Source organism: Arachis hypogaea, chromosome 15 (assembly GCF_003086295.3).
Source record: "Arachis hypogaea cultivar Tifrunner chromosome 15, arahy.Tifrunner.gnm2.J5K5, whole genome shotgun sequence".
NCBI classification, from domain to species: domain Eukaryota; kingdom Viridiplantae; phylum Streptophyta; class Magnoliopsida; order Fabales; family Fabaceae; genus Arachis; species Arachis hypogaea.
The window spans coordinates 33,718,473-33,721,090 of NC_092050.1; the positions used below are offsets into that span (position 1 = coordinate 33,718,473).

Sequence of the window (2,618 nt, forward strand, 5' to 3'; positions counted from 1 at the left end):
GCATTCAAGTAAGCCTTTTTCCATCAGGTGTATGCTCTAACATTGATAAGTTTACTAGAAATTTCATTTGGTGTGGTAGTCATAATCACCGTGGTCTTCATTTAGCATCTTGGAGAGTTTTGACGACTCCGAAAAAGTTTGGAGGTCTTGCTTTGCGGGAGTCACGGTTGGTCAATTTTTCTTTATTAGGAAAGCTAGTTTGGCAATTTTTGATGAATCAAGAGAAACTGTGGGTCAAGATTATGCTTCAGAAATACCTCCAGAATAGAAACCTATTTGCAGTTAAAGCAATGGGTTCTTCCTCATATATATGGAAGTCTATTGTGTACACAACTTCCGTATTAAAGGAAGGGTTTGTTTGGAAAGTGAGAGCTCTTTCTAAGAATTTCTGGTTTGACTCTTGGTTGCACTCTGGGCCAGTAGGAGCGAGGGGTTGAATTTCTTGATATTTGTGAGGCTGTTTTGACCATTGAAGATGTTTACCGTGATGGAGTTTGGCATTTGGAGAGGATTTACTCTTTTATTCCTAGGGACTTAAGGGAAGACATTCTTAGTTTAGTACATATTTCGACTTCTGGTCGTGATTTAGGTTGTAGTTGGGAGCACACTCTTTACTCTGCTAAACAAGGATATTTATGGTTAATTCAGAATAAGTTGAATTGGGATAGGAATATCAATTGGCTTTGGCTTTGGAAGGTGCGGGTTCCTAAAAAGTTGAGGCTCTTAGTGTGGCTTTGCCTTTATGATGCTATACCAACTCAATATCTACATTTTCGGCGACATCTCTCCTCCTCATCCTTATATATACGTTGCAATCAACTTCCGGAGACAATTCTTCATTGTATGTTTTCGGGATTGTGAAGTGGTTCGATCAGTTTGGGTTTCTCTAGGTTTTTCTGATGTGTGTTTCTTTGGCTCTCACGAGGTGCATGATTGGTTCAAGCATAGCCTCCTCAATGAAGGTTGTTCCAAATTTGCAGCTGCTATAATATGGTCAATTTGGCAACACAGAAATATGGGTAATTTTCAGGGAGTTTTTGGATCTCCTGGGTCAATTGCATACAAGGCTCGCAGGTGCATGGTGAATTTTGAATATACAACTCAGAATCGAGTGTGTTGCGTCCAAGGATTAAAACTTCTGTCTTGGTCTCCGCCAGAATTTGGTGCTTGGAAGTTAAATTGTGATGGGAGTGTGAACTTGGGGGATGATTGTGCTGGTTTTGGGTGGGTAATTCGCGATAGCTCCAGTCAATGGGTAATGGGATGCTCAGGAAATTCCTTTGGATCTAGTGTCATCAAGATGGAGTTGTGGAGTATATGGAAAGGTTTGGCTTGAGTTTAGGAGGCGGGTCTTAAGCTTGTTGTCTGTGAGACAGATTGCACAGCAGCTTTTGAGCTAGTGACTGGTTGACAAGTTTCACTCTGACATCTTGAAAAAGAAGTGATACAACTGATCTTTGAGTTGAAGTTAAAAAAGAGATTGGGATATTCATTTTGAGCTTATCCCTAGAGAAGCTAATATTGTGGCAGATCGGTTGACAAAGATAGAATCTGGAGCAGGGGCGGAGGTACACATATGGAAAGGGGGCAATCCCCCCCCCCAAATTTTTAATTTTTGTTAAAAGAAAAAGAATAATAGACATAGCCCCTCTTTTTTTTTTTTTTCAGCCTCCTCTTTTTTTTTTTGGTACACTTTTTCAATTCTCCTTTCATTCATAAAAAAAATCAGTCCATTTTTATATAACATTAACAAAGTATAATAGTTTTAGGCTTAGTCTAATAATTTACTTTATTTGAAAAATAAAATATAATTTTTTTCTTCTCAATATTTTCATTCACTCAAATTTTCCACTTTTATTTTATAGCAGATAATAATTTTAGTAAATTATTAAACATCGTCCCCTCCCTAAATAGTTAGTATAGCTCCGTCCCTGATCTAGAGGTAGCGAAGCTGATGAGGTTCACCTTTAACACCAGCCGTCGAAGGTGGTTTATCCTTTCTTTCTGTTAAGAACCTGATTTTTTTTTTTTTCTGCTCTTTTATTTTTTCTCTTGGTTGTTCACAAAAAAAAAAATAACGAGAAGCATTGTTATAAATTTTTTAATTCATCTTCCAGTTTTTTAATTCATCTCCGTGAGCGATTTTTTTTTCCTAATAAAAAACCTATACTCATAACATAACATATATAGTATATATATTAATATATATTTTAATATTAATGATATGAACAAATGACCATTTGTACCTATAAAAGATGAAAACGCTGACATATGTACCCATATTAAATTGAAACTAAACTTGTATCCACACAAAATATCTTCCGTGTGACAAAAGTACCCTGTCTTTAGAGGGTTGGAGTGCCACGTAGGGTACTTTTGTCACACGAAGGGCATCTTACGTGAATACAAGTTTAGTTTCGATTTAGTGTAGGTACATATGTTAGCGTTTTCATCTTTTATGGGTACAAATGGTCATTTATTCTAATGATATATATTAATAATATGTTTATGTATGTTGCATATAGCGAATAAATATATTGATATAAGTATATTTTAGTAACATAAATATATAAAATAGTTTAACGTTAATACATATTCATAATTAAAATTAGTATAAA

General features: G+C 35.5%; 1 protein-coding gene across 1 annotated transcript; it reads left to right on the plus strand.

The window, feature by feature from the left end:
• The first annotated feature begins 745 nt into the window (after window positions 1-745).
• LOC114925342 (uncharacterized) lies at window positions 746-1,336 on the plus strand. Its single transcript, XM_029292932.1, has one exon. It carries the CDS (start codon window positions 746-748, stop codon window positions 1,334-1,336), a length of 591 nt encoding a protein of 196 aa, XP_029148765.1.
• Window positions 1,337-2,618: the final 1,282 nt, after the last annotated feature.

What these genes read in the sequence shown, in the direction of transcription:
- LOC114925342 (XM_029292932.1), top strand. Translation starts at nt 746, where the DNA reads ATGCTATACCAACTCAATATCTACATTTTCGGCGACATCTCTCCTCCT.